At 41.8% G+C, this 21,639-nt stretch overlaps 1 protein-coding gene across 2 annotated transcripts in view; it reads right to left on the bottom strand.

The window, feature by feature from the left end:
- Positions 1-818: 818 nt before the first annotated feature.
- Positions 819-21,639, bottom strand: part of LOC146813003 (uncharacterized) — a 227,048-nt gene continuing 206,227 nt past the window's right edge. The window contains exons 2-3 of one of the 2 annotated variants that reach the window (XM_085620026.1): positions 2,678-4,029; positions 819-1,438 (exon numbers count right to left, since the gene is read on the bottom strand). In XM_085620026.1, coding sequence (XP_085476152.1) covers positions 1,396-1,438; positions 2,678-4,029 — 1,395 coding nt within the window. In that variant the 3' untranslated portion in view covers positions 819-1,395. Of the gene's footprint in view, positions 1,439-2,677; positions 4,836-21,639 lie in introns of those variants that run through there. The other variant, XM_085620025.1, reaches the window with a different exon arrangement.

Genomic DNA, 21,639 nt, shown 5'->3' on the forward strand with positions numbered 1-21,639 from the left:
ATGTACTACGGAATGTTGGGTGTGGGTTGAAGATAAGCCACAGTTATGATGGGGCTGAGCTGCCTGCTGGCTGCTCCTGGTGGGGCTTATTCCAGGCTACTTAACATCTTATAAAAAATCCTCATGAAATACCTCAACCAGTCTGGACTACATTACCACAGTAGTTTATTGGGTTAATGCATGTGGTGTAAATAAAGAGGTGCCACTTACGTGTCACCAGTTCAATGTGGGCTCTGCCATTCACTATTATGTGGGCAATAAAATAAATACCCCTGCATTTTTAATAGTAATTCATAATATGTACAGCAGCATGATGCACAAGGCTGACTGGCAGCACCTATTATTGTAAGTAGAAGTGGCTTTTGGAAAGGTAGCGCTCGGGAGAAACCAAATATGGCGCGCAACCCCCTCCACTCTGTCGTCGGTGTGCTGGAAAATGGGAGGGGTAAAGGGAAGGTGAGGGGGGAGAAGAAGAAGAAAAATAGACAAAATGTGGACATGGGTACCAGTGCTCAGAACACTTTTCTTTACAGTGATGCAGATCAGGATGATAAAATAATATCCACTACCACAGATAGAGTAATCTTCACAGTTACACGCACATACATTCATCATACACTAGGGCCCATTTCACTTACACATACTCCGATACTCCATCAGTGGCAAACCTGTAAAAAGAAAACACCTAAACACCCTGCACCTGCATCTAGGCGATAGGACCAGTTTTAGTGGCTGTCCAACACAAGATAAACAATCTATAAACAATAATCAATAATAATTCAATAAATGATGAGGAAAGAAACAACCAACACCATGTTCAAAATTATATTGCTTTATCTAAAAATCAGTCAGAATGAAATCAGAATAAATCATTTCTCATAGTTACCTATTCTAACTAGTGTCAGAACGGGTCAGGACCAGTCTCTTGAAAAGTCTTTTCAGGATAGAGTCCTCAGCATTGGTCATCTGCAACGCAAGTTCACGCAGCAAGGCGACGAAGGAAAGAGTGGGGGAGAGCCCTCCCTATGCTAACATTTTTATACCACGAAATACAATGAAAACCCACATTTAAAGTTTGTATCACCAAGTAAAACAAGAAGGATGGGATGTATCTTGACTACATCCTGAGAAACTCCGCTCAAGAAAAGTCTTAACTATAATTCTGCAACATTTCATATTTGTTTCCTTCGACAAGCCAGTTTTCGCACAGAGTTCTCTGAGATCCATTGTCTTCCAAGGACGAGCATTACTTTTGGAGATCCTCCAAACTTGCTGATGTCTTCCCGGAAATATCCTTATATGGACTACCGACAATTTCTCTGTTAGCTGAACACCAGCAGGGGTCTCTCTTGGTACACCAAAATTTCTACGCCTGAAATACATCTCAGCCAGGCTTCAAATTATTCTCGAAAGGCCTCCATAGGCCACAATAGACCATCTTTAATTAAAGAAACAAAATAAAGATTACTACATCATAATGATTAAACAGTGTTAACCCCACTAATACCCTTATGTGTATGCATTTATCTAGCTTTGCGACATACAGAGCATTAATTCAGACAGCATTTTGTGCTCAAAAATAAATAGCACACAGCAACGTTAAACATGGAAAACTTTGCACGTTATTGTAAAACAAATAAAGCACATACACGCTAACCCATGTATAATCCCCTTCCGTGTTAAAACAAACAGGTTGGTTAATAAAAACATACTTACACAAGACAAATAATTAATCATTAACTATTAATAATTAATAAAACGCATGGACATGCCAGAGCTTCAAAAGCCCCAGAATTTTCTAACAGAAAACTCTGCTCCAGCAATCCCCCCTTTGGTGATTTTATCACCAAATAAACCCAAAAAAAAAAAAAAAATTAGTGAAAATTTAGTCCCATTTTAGAAGAAATCAGAAATGTCTTTTCCCCTTACACAACATTAAACACCAGTCTCTCTTTTATCATCTCTCTTAGTCTCTAAATAAACACTTTCCCTCAATTCTTCTAATTCAATCTCTTCTGGTTCTCTTTTTGACTTCTTAAAAATCTTATTTTTCTTATTTTTCTTTTTGTTTTCCAAATTTTTCTCTTTCCCTCTCCTGTTTTTATAACACACACACACCAATCTCAGTATCAACACAGCAACGATTATACAAGACAAAGGAAACAACACCCTACCTACAATAGTACTACCTATTTTAGTAATAAAATCCTTAACAGCTATCATCTTATTAGCTAGTTTAGTCCATATACTCCCAGTTTCAAGTGGTACTAGATCTTCATGCAAATCAGTAATATTTTTGATATAGACCTTCAGGTCTCTGCTTTCATCAGGAATGTAAGTGCAACAATGTTGAACTTTCAAAATTCCACAAACTCCACCCTCCTTGGCCAAAAGAATATCAAGGGCAAGTCGATTTTGCATAGACATGGCACGTACGGCACTCAGCTCCGTATTTACCAAAAGAAATCCTCCTGCGGTATTTGTCGATAAACGATCAACCACTGTGGACAATTTCCGAATTCCATAAGCATTTAAAGAAATTCCCACTGCTGGAATCAAAACCCCAAAAATGTCACCCACAATTTCAGACCAAGTTTCTCTCTTAAATCGTTTTAGTACATTAATATCTTCTACATACTCAGTCCAAGTGAATCTTTCTTTCACTCAGTTTGGATACTTATCATCTTTTACTCCAGTTTCTTCAACATCAAATTGTATCAGATCTCCAACACTCAATTCTTCAGTATCTGACTCTTCTCTGATGTCACTCAACAATACTTTCAGAATTTCACCAGTTTCTTCCTCAACCACTTTTCTCAAGACCACTTCCGGATTATCTCGAGTCACTGTTTCTTCTTGTCCTCCTTCAGACAGTGTCACATAAGACCATTCCGGTGATCTGTACTTTTGGTTGGGTCTTTTAACTCTTTTTATTTCCACTGGTTCTTCTGTACTTATTGATTTTCCTTCTTCAGCCTTCGAAGTTTGACTGGATACTTCATTCACTTGTTCGGCTTCCGGTGTATCTACTCTTATTATCCTGTATCTCAGTCTTTTCACTCTGTTGTTAGGCCAACGATCTCCTTTCACAACCTTTTTCGGCTTCACTTCTTTGACAGCTTTCTTTCCAAACAAAGTTCTCTTTCTCAGAACTCGACCTTCTGTTTGTTCATCTTTTTCTCCAATCGAAATTCTTTTCCTCAGAACTCGACTTTCTGTTTGTTCATCTTTATCATCCGATTCTGTTTCAATTGCCTTTTGCTTTCGTTTCTTAGCAGTTTTCTTTTCTTGCACAGATTCTTTCACCACTGTTTGAGACTTCCCTACTTCTGTCCCTCCTCGGGTCTCCGACACGCAATCTTCTTGCTGTCTATTTGTCCCTTTACCTAGCTCCTCATGAATGCACCCTACACCTCCTCGGGGGTCTTCCGCAATCTGTCCCTCTCTATCTTCTTCTGACCCTGTTTCTTCAAGAATAATCTCAAGTGGTTCTTCAATCTCTTCCTCCTCTTCTGATTCAGAAGTAGTTTCTATGTGCTTTCTCTTTTCTTTTCTTTTTCCACCACTGCTACTCGAAACTTCAGGCTCTTTCACAGAATCAGAATTTGATCTTCTTTCTGATACTCGCAGTGAATCTCTTGAAGCTCTTTCTGCTCCTTTTCTCACTGATTCTGTATCTTCTGATCTCCTCTCAGATACTCGCAGTGAATCTCTTGAAGCTGTCTCTGCTTCTTTTCTCACTGATTCTGTATCTTCAGGATCTTCACCATCACTGGAATCTGACTCTTCATAATACTCTTCACCAGATCCCCCTCTCGGGCTTGGAATTCTTAGAGTATGACTTGCGTGTATCCAGTGTCTCACTCCAGCACACTTTACAGCAGTCGTTGTAGTCAGAATAACTTGTCTTGGCCTCCCCCACCTTGGAACCAAGCAATTTCTTCTTCTGTGCACCTTAATCCTCACCCAATCTCCTGGACTTAGATCATGGGCTTGCTTCTTCTCAAGTGTGGTAGCTTCTTCTCCAATCTGGTGAAACACAGAATGGACTGCGTCAGCCAGGCCTTTACAGTAATCCAAAATCATGTCATCAGTTATTGCCATCAATTTATTCACAGGCACAAATGCATGGCGCATAGCACGTCCCATGATAATTTCATGTGGACTCAAACCTGTAGTTCTGTCTGGAGTAGATCTCATAGTCATCAAGACTAGAGGAAGAACGTCTGGCCATTTCATGCCAGTGGCTAAACACATCTTTCCCAATCTGTTCTTGATCGTGCCATTAATCTGTTCAACCACACCAGAAGCCTCTGGTCGGTATGCACAATGTAGTTTCTGTTGTATTTTCAATGCTTCACAAATTAAACTAATGAGCTCATTTTGAAAGTGTCTGCCTCTGTCAGATTCAATTGTGACTGGAAACCCGAACCTAGGAATCAACTCCCTCAACAGTAATTTTGCCACTGTTAATCCATCATTTCTCCTTGTCGGATAGGCCTCCACCCACCTTGAAAACAAACAGACTACCACTAGGACATACCTTAGTCTGTTCACCTGAGGCATTTCAATGAAATCAATTTGTATTCTTGTGAAAGGACCTCCTTCTCTGCCAATGGTCCCCAAACTCACCACTGTCTTTTTCCCAGTGTTAAACTGCTGACAAATTAAACATCTCTGACAGATGCTTTCCGCAATAGCTCTAAACTTTGCATTATACCAGGTCTGCTTAAAGGACCTGATCATGGCGTCCCTCCCCAGGTGTCCCTGGCCATGATACATCCTTGCCATTGACGACAAAATTGAGTTTGGCATCACTGGTCTGCCATCCCTGTAGACCCAAACATGGTCTGTTTCTCTTGGAGCACATCCTGCTTTAATCCAATCCTGTTTTTCCTCTTCACCTGCCTCATCTTGTAACTGTTTCACTTCATCCCATGTTTCTAAGACATTAGTAAACATCACAGAAAGAAAAGACATTTCCTCCATCCTGTCCCTGTTAATTGACAAATTCATTTTCGCACAATATTGTGCCAAATCGTTTGAGTATCTGTTGCCAACAGTAATAAAATCTTCTCCTGAAACATGTGCTGCACATTTCACAACTGCTAACTCTTTAGGCAGCTGTATCGCCTCAAGCAATTTTCCAATCAGCTCAGCATTCTTTATTGGAGTTCCACTCGATGTCAAGAAACCCCTCTGTAGCCACAATTGGCCAAAATCATGCACCACTCCAAACCCATACTGACTATCAGTCAACACAGTTATTCTCATATCTTTCCCAATCTCACAAGCTCTTGTCAATGCCACCAATTCAGCAACTTGTGCAGATTTCACTCCTTTTAACGGCGATGCTTCCACAACCTCTGAAACTGTGCACACTGCATATGCTGCACATAACACACCACTTTCATTTCTCAAGCATGATCCATCCACAAAAAACACATCATCATTCTCAGACAAAGGAACATCTTTAATGTCCGGTCTTGGTTTCGTACAGTATTCCAGCACATCCAAACAATCATGATCATCTTCCATTCTTATTCCCACATTCTCAATGTCTGGCAAAAGTGTTGCTGGATTCACATTTGTACATCTTTCAAGAGTCACATTCGATGCTCCCAGAATCACTTTCTCATACCTTGTCAACCTACTGTTTGACATATGTTGAGTTCTGCTTCTTGTCAAAAGAATTGCCACATTGTGAGGTACGAATACCCTTACAGGATACCCCATTATGATCCCCTCACTCTGCTCCAGGCTTCTGCATGTTGCAGCCACAGATTTTAGACAACCTGGTAAACCCACAGCTACAGGGTCAAGTGTCGATGAGAAATATGCAATAGGCCTTCTCAATTGCCCATGTTTCTGGATTAACACTGAAAGTGCACATCCATTTCTCTCACTGCAGTATAGTTCAAACTCTTTTTCATAGTCTGGCATACCCAGAGCTGGAGCTTCACACATTTTTGTTTTAAGCTCTTCAAATGCTGCCAATTGTTCTGCATCCAGTTCCAATGGATCTGTCATGTCACATTTTGTCAATTTAATCAATGGCTTTGCTATCAGGGAAAAATTGATTATCCACTGACGACAATACCCCACCATACCCAGGAACATTCTCACTTCTCTCTGAGTTTTTGGAGCTTTCATTTCTCTGATTATTTTAATCCTGTCAGTAGTCACTTTTCTCAGACCTTTCTCAATATTATGTCCAAGATAATGCACCTCTTTTTTACAAAACTGCAATTTGGCTGGGGATACCTTTAACCCTCCATCTGCCAGATGATTCAGTAAAGCTATGGTATCCACTTCACAAGCTTCGCGTGTCTTTGATGCCACAAGCAAATCATCAATGTACTGCACTAGCACTGAGCTTTCAGGCATGATCAGACTTTCCAACGATCTTTTCAATAACTGATTGAATATCGAAGGACTCTCCGTATACCCCTGTGGGATACGACACCATGCTAAAATACGCTGGCCAAACCTAAATGCAAAAATCGGCTGGCTGTCATGATGCAATGGAATTGAAAAGAATGCATGACATAAATCAATCACTGTGTACCACTCAGCATCATGTGGAATTTGATACAGAATCACTGATGGATTTGGCACGATGGGACAACATGCCACCACAATCTGATTAATCTTTCTCAGGTCCTGTACTATCCTGAACTTACCATTAGGCTTTTTCAGCCCCATTATCGGTGAATTACACGGACTACTCAATAGTTCTCTCAGGACTCCTTGCTGAATCATTTTCTCAATTATAGGAGTTATCCCTTCTATTATTTCTGGCGTCATTTTGTACTGAGGAATGTTAGGATATGCAATTCCCTCTTTCAGTGCAATTTTTACTGGATCTACATTATTCATCAATCCCACATCCTCTCCTGTAAAATCCCAAACCACTCTTTTTACTGTGTCTCTCAGCACTTGAGGTAAATCCTCCGGATTGAACACTGGAAATGTACCAATTAACTCACTTTCCCTAGTTTCTATAGTCATTCGATAGAAAGCGTCATCATCTGGTGTCTCAAAAGCTATTCCATCTGGTGTACAAAAAATCGTGCAGTTCATCTTGCACAATAAGTCCCTACCTAACAGGTTCACTGGACTCGTGTCACAGACTATAAATCTGTGCATGTCTGAAAATTTCCCTATCTGTACTTTCACTGGCTCAGTAAGACGTGTTCTGATCTGTGTATTGGCTACACCAACTACTTGGATTGCTTCATCCGAGAGAGGAAGATTTCTAACATCTGTTGACCTGACAGTTGATCTCGTCGCACCTGTGTCTACTAAAAAAGTAACACCCTCTTCATTTATTTTCGCATCCACAAATGGTCCTGCCTGGTCTATTTCTAGAGATGCACCAAGTATGCACTCTTCTTCCTCTCCTCGGCACCGTCAGTAATCACCTTCAGACTCACTCCCTTCACTCTTTAACAAGTATTGCTGTACCCTGTTAGTACGTCTTTGTTTGTTTACCTGCTCATCATTAAAGAATCCCGAATCCTGACTGTACTTTTGTACCCCTCTATTCTGCGGTAAAGGTGGTTTTGGCTCTTGGCTCTGCTGCTGTTTCACCACTTTCTGCTGTTGCTGTTGTTGCTGCTGATTATTCCCTTCATTCTGCACCTGTTGATTCAATAATTTACCTTCATTTAATGGCGGATTAGGACATTCCGATCTCCAGTGTCCCAGTTGGCCACAGTTGTGACATGGGAACTTTTTCTTTGCTTCCTCAAGACTTCCCCTTCCCTTACCTGTAAATCTCGGTCTATTCCCTGTATTATTTCCTGGATTATTTGCTTGTTCCACCAACTGTGCTTCCTGTCTCTCTGCAACTTTCACCTGTGCCCACATTGCTTTTTCCTTTAGCTTTCTTTGCTTCGCTTCAATTTCATCACTGAAATATTTTGCATGTCTCAGAATCTCATCCACTTTCTTACTCTGCCAATCCACTGTGTTTTCACGAATTCTCTCACCTATTTCAGGTCTAAGGCCATATACAAATCTATACACAAAATGGCTCAGATCTTTGTCACCCAGGTGCTCATCACCACTGAATTGTTTAAAAGCCAGTATCAGCCTTTCATAAAAAGCATGAACTGATTCCTTTGGTTCCTGTTGTGTACGATCTATCTTAACCCAGTCTGTCTCTTTTGGAGGAACTTTACTCTTCAGGTATACCATCACCTGATCGTATTTCCTCATTACTTCTGGATCTGGTGCCCCTGTTCTCGGATCTCTTGGATATTCCTCACTAGGCCAACTCACAACTATTTTACACTCAGTCCACAAGTCTCCTGGAACAATTATGTCAAACAAACTATTCAAGTCAACCCACAGCACTTTTGACAATTTCACAAACCTGTCTACCTGCCTATACCACTCGACGGGCTTTTCTCTCAATCGAGGGAAATCATTCGTAAATGATAAAATATCCTGTCTGGTCCATGGAACATGTACATATCCTCCTCCAGGTATTTCTCTCATAGGAAACTGCTCCACTGGTTTCTCTGATTCTCTCACTGGAAATGCTGAATAGGTTGTTCTATCTTCAGATTCCTCTCTCTTTTTATACCACCTATCCTTCCACTTTTCTACATCACCCCATCTACGCAGTAATGCCACCATTTCTTTAATTTGTCCTGTTCTACCAGAATTATTCAAATTCTCTATATCTTTCTCTGTGAAATCCATCCTGTACGTTTTCTGTAAAGCTTTTACTTTGTCAATGTCAACCCCTTGGTCATTTGCTATTGCTCTCAGTCTATCATGTGTATGTCTGGCTCTCCATGTTATGTTCTTACACATAAATAATATTTCACCATCATTGTGACTTTTCAAAATTTCTGTCGGAATTGTTCCTGTCACTAACTCTTCTAATTCTACTCGTAATTTGCTCACATCAATAATTTCCTTATTTTTGTCTTTTTTCTGAAGCACTTTCATCCAGTCGTTTAAATCATCAACTGTTATTTCTGCTGTCTTTCTCACTGGAACCCCTTTTTTCTGTGGTTCTAATACTGGCATCCCTGAACTACCGGAATCACTGATTTCCATCAATTCGCTATCTCCGTCATGTCTTGTTTGTCTCAGGTCATTCTTCCCTGTTCTTTTATCTGAATCCCCTGAAGGACCAGCTGTACTACCTGGAAAATATGGAATCACCAGTCCATTTTCACCTGACTTTTGTCTATCAATCACAGGAATTACCGGACCTATAGTAACTGGTACTGTCACAGCTTCCATGTTCATCGTTAACTCTCTAATCTTTTCAGTCAGTTCTGTTGTCGTCTTCGCTAATTGTCTGGCATTTCTGGCATTTTCCTCCTCTCTTATAGAATCACTATTTCTTGATTCAGGTGTCATTTTTCCCTTCTCAACTGTATTTCTTATTGGAGAAATAACTGGTGTACTGTCTTCTGATTCTGATCTATATGGAGGTGGTCTCTTATACATCATGTCATTTAAAATTTCATCTTCATACTCTCCATACCTCCTCCTTTCTATCTCAGAACCTCTTTCTTCTGCAGGAGCAGAAGCTTCAATTGTTCTCATTGGGTATAATCCTTCTGTCATACAGGCTTCCCGCCATCTTTTCATCCTTTCCTGATGTGACTCACTATCATGTCTCCTCCCAAACATGTACCTGTGATACCCTCTAGACCTCTGCTTCTCTCTGTCATGAACCTCTTCTTCCCATTCCACTAAAGCCTCAAACTGTGTAGGTCTCGGCTTCGGGTCTAAGCACAACATCTTTTCCCGTAAATTTCTCAACACAGCCATATTAAATGAACCATCTTCCGGGAATGCTAGAACACCATCTTCTTTAGTATACCTTACCCAATTCTGTAACCATACACAGGTATGTAATCCATATTTCGCAACCATGAAGGATGCAGGTGTTTTCGGTGGAGGTAACAATTCACCCTCTCTTGTCTTAACCTCTTTATCCTTACTAAACCATTTCTTAACCTTTCCAAAAAATGTCTTTTTCTTTTTCTCTTCTTGATAATACATTTTAGCTAATTCTTTATTAAAACTCTCTACTTTTAAAGATTCGCAAACTTAATTCTTGTTAACGCACCAGTCCTGGTACGTCTACGTCACTAAACTGCTCTACCAATCCCTGCGCGACTCACACTAACGCACCAATCCTAGCGCGAACCCTTCTCTGAGTCACTGTCCAATCAGTGCGCGAACCTCCTGACGTCAGCAGCTGCTGCAGCTCCGTCTCCTGTCTCTGTCACTCGTCTACCCCTCCTTTACAAAAACTCTCAGTAGACTTCGTGTGTCAAAATTTTACAAAATCTGTTAGTCACTACATAAAAAACATTTCCATTGTCTGCGTCGCTAACCACAGAATAGTAAAAGAGTCTATTTCTCAAGAGTCAACAATTTTACATACATCTCATAACTGTTTCCTCTAGGACGTATCCAAAAGAGTCTTACAATCAATAAATGTATATGCATTCACGCACAATCATACGAAAGGAAAAAAAAAATAGTACATACACACAGAATCCTGCTTCCTGAGAACAGCGCACAATCTGCCTCTGCACAGAATTATAACTCACAATAACCAAGCAGCTTACCTCTGCCCAGTTCTGCAAACAAGCTCAGAGAATACCTATTACTCCTCCCGCAATAAGCTTTAACGGCAATCTTTACGGATCCCTGGGACTTAAGACCAGAGTTTCACAGGAAACCTTCACTACGATACACACTCCTTATATACCAGAAAATTTCTAATAGTAACATACAATGTCACTGATTCCGAACCCAGACAATGAATGAACGCGCAACTTCTATTGTCACACGTAATTCCTTACAATTCCGTCTTTCCCGAGAGCAGCATATACACCTTTTCCTGCTCTACTACAGAACTGCTTCCAGCTTCCAAGTTCCAGAAGCACTACATTTAACTCAACATGACGTCTCCAACATTTAGTATTAGTACATATACCAAAAACATCAAAAATAAATCAATAATCAATAAGCTAGTTTACAAGCAATCTTATCTTATCTTATCAGATCAAGACAACCATCTAAAACCATCCTCTGCTACCAGAGAATCTGATGCAGATCAGGATGATAAAATAATATCCACTACCACAGATAGAGTAATCTTCACAGTTACACGCACATACATTCATCATACACTAGGGCCCATTTCACTTACACATACTCCGATACTCCATCAGTGGCAAACCTGTAAAAAGAAAACACCTAAACACCCTGCACCTGCATCTAGGCGATAGGACCAGTTTTAGTGGCTGTCCAACACAAGATAAACAATCTATAAACAATAATCAATAATAATTCAATAAATGATGAGGAAAGAAACAACCAACACCATGTTCAAAATTATATTGCTTTATCTAAAAATCAGTCAGAATGAAATCAGAATAAATCATTTCTCATAGTTACCTATTCTAACTAGTGTCAGAACGGGTCAGGACCAGTCTCTTGAAAAGTCTTTTCAGGATAGAGTCCTCAGCATTGGTCATCTGCAACGCAAGTTCACGCAGCAAGGCGACGAAGGAAAGAGTGGGGGAGAGCCCTCCCTATGCTAACATTTTTATACCACGAAATACAATGAAAACCCACATTTAAAGTTTGTATCACCAAGTAACACAAGAAGGATGGGATGTATCTTGACTACATCCTGAGAAACTCCGCTCAAGAAAAGTCTTAACTATAATTCTGCAACATTTCATATTTGTTTCCTTCGACAAGCCAGTTTTCGCACAGAGTTCTCTGAGATCCATTGTCTTCCAAGGACGAGCATTACTTTTGGAGATCCTCCAAACTTGCTGATGTCTTCCCGGAAATATCCTTATATGGACTACCGACAATTTCTCTGTTAGCTGAACACCAGCAGGGGTCTCTCTTGGTACACCAAAATTTCTACGCCTGAAATACATCTCAGCCAGGCTTCAAATTATTCTCGAAAGGCCTCCATAGGCCACAATAGACCATCTTTAATTAAAGAAACAAAATAAAGATTACTACATCATAATGATTAAACAGTGTTAACCCCACTAATACCCTTATGTGTATGCATTTATCTAGCTTTGCGACATACAGAGCATTAATTCAGACAGCATTTTGTGCTCAAAAATAAATAGCACACAGCAACGTTAAACATGGAAAACTTTGCACGTTATTGTAAAACAAATAAAGCACATACACGCTAACCCATGTATAATCCCCTTCCGTGTTAAAACAAACAGGTTGGTTAATAAAAACATACTTACACAAGACAAATAATTAATCATTAACTATTAATAATTAATAAAACGCATGGACATGCCAGAGCTTCAAAAGCCCCAGAATTTTCTAACAGAAAACTCTGCTCCAGCAACAGCCAGTACAGAGGGAGATGCTGCAGGCAGCTCCTGCGCCCCTCTGGAGGCCGGTGCACTGGGGGTGGGCCCAGCTCCCCTGTGATAAAAGATGGCCCTGATTGTTAGAAGCAGGACAGAAAAAACAACATTCAGAAAAAAGCGGTATTTGAAAAAATCGAAATGTTTTGATATGTTGTGAAAATTGATTAAAGGCCAGAACAAGCCTAAGTAAATGTAAGAATCGACTGTTTCACTCCATGAAACATACATGCAGTCATGTGCTGTACAGAGAAGCACCGCCAGCCCTAAGGTAAGGCAATCGTCCCTTTCATTGATGGACATACGTGGTCGCCAAGCACTCCAAGCAGGGTCCTGCTCCTGCTGTTATCCCCGGAGGACAAACCATCTCCTGGTCGCAGGAATTGCCATAAAGGCACAAAGAATAAAGCATGCCCTGTCATGATGCTACTTCCACAATGCAAATACCCAGGGTGCCGTATGATACCCACCCCCCAGTTTAGCCTGCCTCCAAACACTTGCGACTTTGTCAAATGTGGCAGATTTGCTGAATGGAAGTGCCAGTTGATAATCGTAGAGCCACTTGTTCCACCAAACAATAAATGACCCTTTGAGTCTTCACCTTTTCTGGAAAGCTTTCATTTACATCTGCACATCCGGCACAAACATAAACCATTACTGAAGTATCAGTGAGGGTCATATACAGCGAGCCCCTAAATATCTATTCAGTAAATACACATTATTCTTATTGTAATATTAATAACAATAATTATTATTATTGTTATTATTATTGCCATCATAACTATTATTGTTATTACCATTATCATCTTTATTATTAGTATTATTATTATCATTGTTGTTGTTGTTATCAGTGTTGTAATCATTATTATTATTGCTGTTATTGTTATTACCATTGTTATTATTATCATTATTATTATATTATTATTATTATTATGATTATTATTATTACTACTACTATTATTGCTGTTGTTATTGTTATTGTTGCTATTATTATTTTATCTTTTTTTATTGTTATTGCCATTATCCTTATTATTTTTGTTATTATCATTATTAGTAGTTGTATTATACTCATTATTATTGTAATTGCCATTATCCTTATTATTTTTGTTATTATCATTATTAGTAGTTGTATTATACTCATTATTATTGTTATTATTGTTATTACCATTATCCTTATTATCATTATCATTATTATTATTAATATTATTATTTAACACAGCTTGATATAAAGCATGCTGATCCAACATGGACAGCTGTTTGTTCTTTGTCGCTAAACATATCACGGGAACGCCTGACGCAGGCAGCCGAGTTGAAGTGTGTTTTCGCAGTGGTTAATGACTCGAGGTTATAGTTGCTGTGGGCGGGCCCTCACCATTTCCCCATGTGATGCGTTAGCTCGTCCCATCCTGCCTTTGACTTAGTTGCATTAATAGCTGTCTGGTCCCTTTAAATTTATCCTAGAGTCGCTGGCCCCGCCCCTCTGCCTCTGAAGTGATTGCAAACCTTTGGAACAGGATTGGTGGAAGGATTATTTAAGTTCGACGAAAACCACATATAACACCTTGCTTCTCTCTTCCAAGAAGTCAGTTCAAAGGAAATGTTTAGTATTGTGAAGTCTCTAAATAAACCGAACTGATGCAATATGTTTGCAGAACCGTCTCGGCCTCTGTGTGTTTCACTAGCAGGTTTGTTCTGTAAAGTATTGTCCAATCTGTCCGCACAGGTTAGTCAACACAGAATGTATTTACTTTGTTGCTCTTCATGAGTTGAAGTAAGAAGAGAGTTCCCACGCTTTCACACAAAGAGGCAGAGAAAAAGTAGCATCACATTTAGGACTGTGGTTAGGAAGAAAAGAGATAAAGTAACATTTGAAGAATCGTAGCAAAAGTCCATCAACTGTGAAAAATGCAAACCTGGAGGAAAAAGGCAATTCAATGCATTTAAAGTTAGCATTTCTCTCTTAGCAAAATAATAATTAAATTCAAGCATAACAAATTTCAATAAGCATAGCATATGAGAAAAGAATAATATTTTTGTCAATGAATATTGCATAGAAAGAATCCACTCTAAGTATGGCCTATTACTACAATTTTAAAAAGTGCATACATATGAAATATTCTCAAAAGCTAATATATGTTGATCGTTCTAACAAATCTAATAACCTATTAGTATGAAGCATCATTGCTGACGGTTTCATCCATACACAACATTATGTATTAATTTTGCACCACTTTCTTTACTCCGTGGTGCATTACAATAATGAAGCTAAAGATGCTAGTTTTCACTGTCGATCTTAGCACATTTGCTTGTGAGCCTCATTTACAATAAGAATTATTTTTTTAATTTCCACTATGGCAAACATTTTATTAATACTTTTCGTAATGATTTTGTTAAAGTAATAAAACATTTCATTCATAAAACGTGTCGAATACATTGTAACTCAATCTCTTCTATGACTACACATCCAAGCAAACTTTTACGGTGTTGGTACTGCAACTTTTTCTCAGTTTCAAAGTAAATTTTCTCTAGACAAAGTGCACATTAGCTTGCTTGTCACAATCCGTTTTACATCGTATAAAGTTTAACCGGCTTTTTACGCTGTTAGACTGGTAACCTGTGCCAGCAGTTTCTTGACCCTGAAAACAGATCTCTTAGCAAGTGGTCCACATTAAATGACCCTTATCTTACCCCAGGCCAGCACCCCGCTGGCACAGGGGCTATCCCATGCTCAAGTTCAGGTTCCTGTAATGCTCTGTACTAGAGTGTCTCAGGGAGGGGGTGATGGTGTCAAATGTCAGGGAGTGGCCTCACCTCTTTTGATAGACTACACCCATCCAGTACATTGATGCCACTGTCTCCTTTCCTAACCACCACCCTGGTGCCACGTTTTTACTTACCACCCACTCCTTTGTATTTCAGTTTCACTTCTCATTAAGTTTTAAAAGAAAGTGTATGCATATCTTTCTCTTCAGTGAGACCGGTTATGGCTTCAGACGTTATTTGGGTCTTCGGACGGTGTGCACTGTTCTCACACAGTTTTTGTTCAATTAAGACTTGTACTCCCATACAAGCACTGGTCTTTCTAGGCTTGGGGCCTCATTTATGAGAAGTGACGCATCGCTGCGTGAAAGCAGCGATGCGTCACTTCTCAGTGCGGCCTCCTTGCGACACCAATAATGCGTCATATTAATAATATGATGCATCATGTCTCAAGAAAGGACAGATACGTCAGTATAACTGACGTATCTGTCGGCGCAAAAAGTGGCGCATTGCTGGAGTTGTGTCGGAAGCCTGACGCAACTCCAGCAATGTTCCTTTCACATGGGGCTTGAAGGGCCTGCGTCACCCTTACACCTGCCATGAGGCAGGCGTAAGGTTTTGACGCATTGGCGTCCTAGAAGTGACGCAGCGAAATCTCATAGATTTCGCTGCGCCACTCCTACGACCCTTTCTTGCGGGGGTACGCCCACCCTGCATACATTATACCTGGCGCAGGTATAATGTAGCGCAGGGGTTTATGAAGTGACGCATCTACCTAGATGCGTCACTTCGTAAATATGGTGCAACATGGCGCATGTTTTACGCCACTGGTGCGTCACAAAAAGTGACGCACTGGTGCCGTAAAAGTGACGCAGGGGCTCATAAATAAGCCCCCAGGTTTCCAGAGCTGTGTTTCAGGTGGTTTCTTTCTTGAAGGCAAGTATGTGTCTTCTCACAAATGAATTCCTGGTAAATACAGATCATTTCCTGGTAATATCATATATTTGGCACACGCAGGTGCTCTTCATAGCTTCTTCTTTGTGGTATTTGTAGGGTTCCGGCTCTTTTGGGTTTAGGCTCTTTAGGGCCATCAGTCAAGTGGAGTCTCTCACCCCTCAGTAGTCTCAATAATCAGAAACATGTGTGCAGCTAGCTGTCATAGACCATAAGTATCCAACATTCAAAGATGATACATATGTATGCATGGACAGCCATCATGAATTGCCTTATGTTATAAAGTCTGACAAAAAACCATTTCAAGATGGTTGTTTGTGCTTGTGCACTTAGGCATGCACACGTACAGGCAGCCATCTTTGAATGGCTTTTGGCACACTTTACCAGCGACTCTGTGAGCTGACAGGCCCTCACCAGAAAAAAAAAAAAATAAGAGGCAACAGTGCCCCATGAGCCCGGGCACTAAAGTGCACTGTTTGCTTCGTAGATGACCGCATGTGCCTAAGCGGGCGGCCTCTACTGACACAGATGGGACCCAATGGCTGAAGTTCTCTGATCTGATCCACCGTGATTTAAGAAGCAACGTTTATTTGACAGTTTGACAGCAACGGATGAAGGCTGTGATCAAAAGCCCTGGTAGCCTATATGTTGAAGAAACAGTTTGCAAAGACAGCTAAAGTTGTTTCAAAGTCCAGACCTCCATCTTTTTCGCCTGACTGTCAGCTAAAATCTGAGCTTGCATCAATTAAGCTTTGTCTCTGTCCCCTATTATTGTTCCGCCCACCTGTGGAACACACAAGTGCATTTGTTTGCAACTTGCTTATTACATTTGCGAAAGACATGAGCGCTCAAGGTTAAATAAAACATACTGAACAGTTAGGTGAGTTGTTAGTGATGCTGTAGAACTCCTTGCTCATGTTGGCTGTGTGGCAAATACGGCGCAATCCTGTCCTTTTCCCTTGCACTGGTACAATTTTGGCAGCCTAGCGCCAAAGAAGGCACCCGCAAGGGTACCTGTGTTGAAGGCAGGATTGTTTTTGTGCACGAAGGGGCAACTTCGTATGTCGAGTGTGGTAAAAAAATCTTGGAGCCCATCCCAACATACACCTCCGTACAGACCTGATCCAATGTACGGCAAACAGAAGCTTGACTGAGGTATTGGGAAGGAGGATTCATGCACTGCTTGGTCCGTCTTCGCATTATCAAACACCATTTCCTCTGTGCTGAAGTTTTGACCACCCTCTCTCCCCCATCAGGCTGATGTATCTGAGGATAATCTGACAGGAGCTGCTAACGTGAAGTTAAAAAATATATGCATCACAATATCTTGAAGTTGACAGCATTGTGCACCAGTAGCATCGGCCGTGTTATCCAATTTGCTTAGTTTATGTGGGTAAAAATAAGCATGGATTGTGTGTTGTTGACGAATACTTGAGGTGTGCAGCCTTAGGACTTTCAGCCTTCTCGTGAACCCATCTCTATACATTTCTGGCGCAAATCACACAGGGGGAAATCACAGTTTGAGCAAATTACAGCAGGAACAAATTATAGCTGGGGCAAATTATAGCTGGGGAAAATTACAGCTGGGGTAAATTACTTTTTATTGAGCACAACTTTGCCAATGTCAATTGCAATATTGCATCAAAACATCTACCTGTAGATATTAGGGCTGCGTTAACAGCACATCTACACATACATTGATGATATTTTCATAGTCGATGTTATGTCACGACATAGCAGATATCCATTCCTGACTGCAGTATTGTGTCGTGCAGCCGATAGGTAATGTGCAGCCTTTTGAGAGCACACCCAAGACAAGGGCGATTGGATCACGTGTGTCTCAGGGACGTCATCGCATCATGTTCCACCTGCAGAGGTGAATCCGAGGTCGGGGGGAGAGTGAGTGACAATGAAAGAGCGGTGCTTGCAAGCAGAGGTGAACCCGAGGTCGGGGGGAGAGTGAGTGACAATGAAAGAGCGGTGCTTGCAAGCACCTCGCAGAGAACTGCTTTACTCGACAGAAAGTGCCTAGTTAAGCATTAACGACATGAGTTGGGCTGGAATTATAAATCTACGCAGAATGAAATTGAAGCAGAGGTCATGATTATGGGAAGCGGATGCTACGTGCACACTGCACCCCCGCTGCGTCTGTCAGTTCTGTAATGTTTGTCTTGGCAGCGGTGTCCCTTAAAGTGAAGAGAAAACTGGCGCTGACATCACCTCCTGCTGCTGCCAGACAATGCCTTCCAGGGAGTGACTGTTTACAGCTCCCTGACGGCTTTATTTGCAAACACGGTGCCCATAGGATTAGATTGTTATTCAATAATAAACACGGGGTTGTTTAACTGAAACACAACACTCTTTGCCTGCAAACGCTGCTGAGCTTTGCATCTTCTCCGATGGGCCCTTTACCTGTGCATTCTCATCCAATGAGCTCCTTACCTGTACATTCTCATCTGACTGACCACTTACCTGTGCATTCTCATCGGTGGGCCCCTTTACCTGTGAATTCTCATCAGATGGGCCCCTTACCGGTGCATTTTCATCCTCTGGGCCTCTTACCTGTGCACTGTCATCCGATGGGGCCTCTTAATTGTGAATTCTCATCTGGTGTGTCCCTTACTTCTGCATTCTCATCCAACTGGCCCCTTACCTGTGCACTGTGATTCGATGGGCCCCTTACCTGTGCATTGTCATCTGATGGGCCCCTTACCTGTGCTTTCTCATCCAACTGCTCCTTATATGGGCAATCTCACCCGATGGTCCCCTTACCTGTGCTTTCTCGTCCGATGGGCCCCTTACCTGTGCATTCTCATCTAACAGGCCCCTTAGCTGTGCATTCTCATCCAATGGGATGCTTACCTGTGCTTTCTCATCTGATGGGCCCCTTGTCTGTACATTCACATTCGATGGGTCCCTTACCTGTGCTTTCTCATCCGATGGGCCCTTACCTGTACATGCTCATCCGATGGGGCCCTTACCTGTTCATTCTCATCCGATGGGTCCCTTACCTGTGCTTTCTCATTCAATGGGCCCTTACCTGTACATGCTCATCCGATGGGGCACTTACCTGTGCAGTCTAATCCAACGGGTCCCTCACCTATGCTTTCTCATCCAATGAGCCTCTTATGTGTGCGGGCCCTTACCTGTACATTCTCATTCGATGGGTCCCTTACCTGTGCTTTCTCATCCGATGGGCCTTTACCTGTACATGCTCATCCGATGGGGCCCTTACCTGTTCATTCTCATCCGATGGGTCCCTTACCTGTGCTTTCTCATTCAATGGGCCCTTACATGTACATGCTCATCCGATGGGGCCCTTACCTGTGCAGTCTAATCCAACGGGTCCCTCACCTATGCTTTCTCATCCAATGAGCCTCTTATGTGTGCGGGCCCTTACCTGTACATTCTCATTCGATGGGCCATTCACCTGTGCATTCTCATCTGATGGGCCTCTTACCTTAAATTCTCACCTGTACATTGTATTGCAGAGACACAGAATCAGGTTTTTTGTCATGCTGGGATCTCAATTCAGTCCTCCCTGTACCACGTGCTCTCATTCCTCGGTGGAAACTGGCCAGACTGGTTGTGAATATTTGATTCACAGATGGTGTGCAGGTCACAACATGCATCTGTTCCTGTCAGCAAAGTAATACATGAAAACAGCCCCTGCTTAGGAAAACAATCCCACAAACGGCCTACTTGCCTGTAGTGTCCCCTCCAGGGCTGTAAGTGGGATGGAAAAACTACGGGGGCTCTCCAAGGGGAGTGGCCAAAGTAATTAATGGCGTGGCTTAAAAACACCAACTAAAAATCTGTGTTTAGCAGATTGTGCCGCCTGACTTGTATTTTGCTATTTATGTCATTGCATCCAGATATATGATACAGGTAAAATCATACCTTAGGAGGAGAGAAAGAACATGCAGCAGGGTTATAGATGACCGCACTGCCTGGAAAAGTCACACAAAGGTAGTGAGATATTGCCCGCCTCAGATGGCCAGCTGCTATATGACCATAAATAATCAAAATTAACACAGGGGTATGAGAGGCAATATTACAGAAAATAATTCACAGTGAATCCATGAGTTGAGGAGATACAGAGAAGAATTTTCACGACGTTGTTTAAGATTCTTTTGGTTTTTATTCAAGATGTGCTCCTGGTACAGAAACAGAACAGCCAACGCGTTTCGCCCAGATATGAGCGTCTTCAGGGCAGGTCGAGTAAAAAGGCAGTGCTATGATCCAAAATAACCAAAAACGGAATGGAGTGTTCTGAGTTGGTATTAGATAAGAGGAATGATAAACGATACCTCTCAGTAGTGGGTCTGATGCAATGCTGGAGGAATTAGGAGACTAAAATTAATCCCCTATCGACTGATCCGCGGTAAGGATTCAGCACTTTTAAATGAAGTGAGGTTCCTTCAGGGCTGTAGTCGATGCCAGTGTGTCCTTGCAGAGGAAGAACTTTTTTAAGTCTATGCCTCTAGACTCAATGGTTGGTTTCATTCTCCACCACTCAATTATAACTTTATAAATACATACCTGCATAACGGGCCAGCTAAACAAGTGTTTAAGAAGCCATATTGGTGAGTGTAAGTGTATTAAATTAGTAACTTCTATGAAAGAATGAGTGTGAAGGATCGGCTTACCGGGTCAGTGCAGTGAAGAAGTTATTCCTTGTTTTTAGGTCTCGGCTGCGAAGGCTGCGCTTGCGCAGTCTCGCTCCGAGATTTAATGACTTGGTGAAGAGGGGCTTGAACTCGCACCTCTTCTCCCCTGTTCTTCATTGGCTGGCCTCTTGAATGCTGGCCAGCCATTGGAGAAGAGGTCAGTCATTCCGATTAGGCCCCGTCCTTTTCGGATCGGGGGCGTGTTTTTTGCAAGAAGTCTCAAGGAGGAGACAACAGCAAAACACGCCCCCGAATCCGAAAATGCCGCTGCCTTTCTCCGAGGCATTTCTGCTCTGCCTCGGAGAAAGGCGGTGGTGTCTTCCGGTGCCCTCGGCTTGTTTAGACTGGGCATGCGGCAGACATTTCAAGGAGTATTAAAGAGAGAGGTGAAAGTGACTATTTCGGCCCTGGAAGAATGTCTTCAAACTCCACATGAACTACACGGGATTAGATAAGTAAGATAAAGTCATCGTTGCGTTTACCCACAGTAAAGATGGCGTCAGAGGATGGGCGTCCGCGCAGGAGTCAATCTGTGTCTCAGAACTCGCAAAAGAGTTTCCTTTTCTGGTCTTGGGTGGCCGTACGCGCGTGCCTCGTGTTTTGGGAATCCTGCAGACTTCAACTATGCACACTGCGCGTGCTCAGTACCCATAGTTAAATGGCGACGGCCTATGTGTTATTCACAGCGCATGCTTGGGTAGGCGTGACCCGGAAGCCCCGCCCCTGAATATCAGCCCCGGAATCATCGTGTGCGGTCTCTTTCGTCCTCAGCACCCTTAAATGTCAATACCACAGCCATCACGGAGTCCGTACAGCCCGCTGCGTAAGTGTGCGAATGAGGGAACACGCGC

This window comes from Triturus cristatus, chromosome 7 (genome assembly GCF_964204655.1).
Source record: "Triturus cristatus chromosome 7, aTriCri1.1, whole genome shotgun sequence".
NCBI classification, from domain to species: domain Eukaryota; kingdom Metazoa; phylum Chordata; class Amphibia; order Caudata; family Salamandridae; genus Triturus; species Triturus cristatus.